This window comes from Penaeus monodon, chromosome 29, assembly GCF_015228065.2.
Source record: "Penaeus monodon isolate SGIC_2016 chromosome 29, NSTDA_Pmon_1, whole genome shotgun sequence".
In the NCBI taxonomy this organism is placed as follows: Eukaryota; Metazoa; Arthropoda; class Malacostraca; order Decapoda; family Penaeidae; genus Penaeus; species Penaeus monodon.
The window spans coordinates 7,713,119-7,713,486 of record NC_051414.1 but is presented as its reverse complement, the minus strand read 5'-3'; the positions used below and the strand labels follow the sequence as shown (position 1 = coordinate 7,713,486).

The following is a 368-nucleotide window of genomic DNA, read 5'->3' as shown; positions in this document are numbered from 1 at the left end:
GAGCACCGCATCCGGCGCCCGATGAACGCCTTCATGGTGTGGGCGAAGGTGGAGCGCAAGAAGCTGGCCGACGAGAACCCCGACCTGCACAACGCCGACCTCTCCAAGATGCTCGGTGAGTACCCTCGGCGCTCCCGTGCGCTCCTCAGCCCTTTTCCTTCGTCCCGTGCGCTCCTCAGCCCTTTTCCTTCGTCCCGTGCGCTCCTCAGCCCTTTTCCTTCGTCCCGTGCGGTCCTTCGCCGATCGCCCCGAGGCCCTAACAGAGGCTGTTCTTGTCTTCATTATTTGGGCCCAGATAAGCAGCCTCGCCTCCTGGTCGGTGCTGCTCAGCCTCGTCCCCGGGACAGGGTTTCCGTCTGGTTCCAGTG

The 368-nt window shown here is 63.9% G+C and overlaps 1 protein-coding gene across 1 annotated transcript in view; it reads left to right on the top strand.

Annotated features, from left to right (window-relative positions):
- Positions 1-368, top strand: part of LOC119591713 (putative transcription factor SOX-15) — a gene marked incomplete at its 3' end in the record, with an annotated part of 44,985 nt that overhangs the window by 11,055 nt on the left and 33,562 nt on the right. The window contains exon 3 of the mRNA XM_037940461.1: positions 4-115. Within this exon, the coding sequence (XP_037796389.1) occupies positions 4-115 (112 nt within the window). The remainder of the gene's footprint in view (positions 1-3; positions 116-368) is intronic.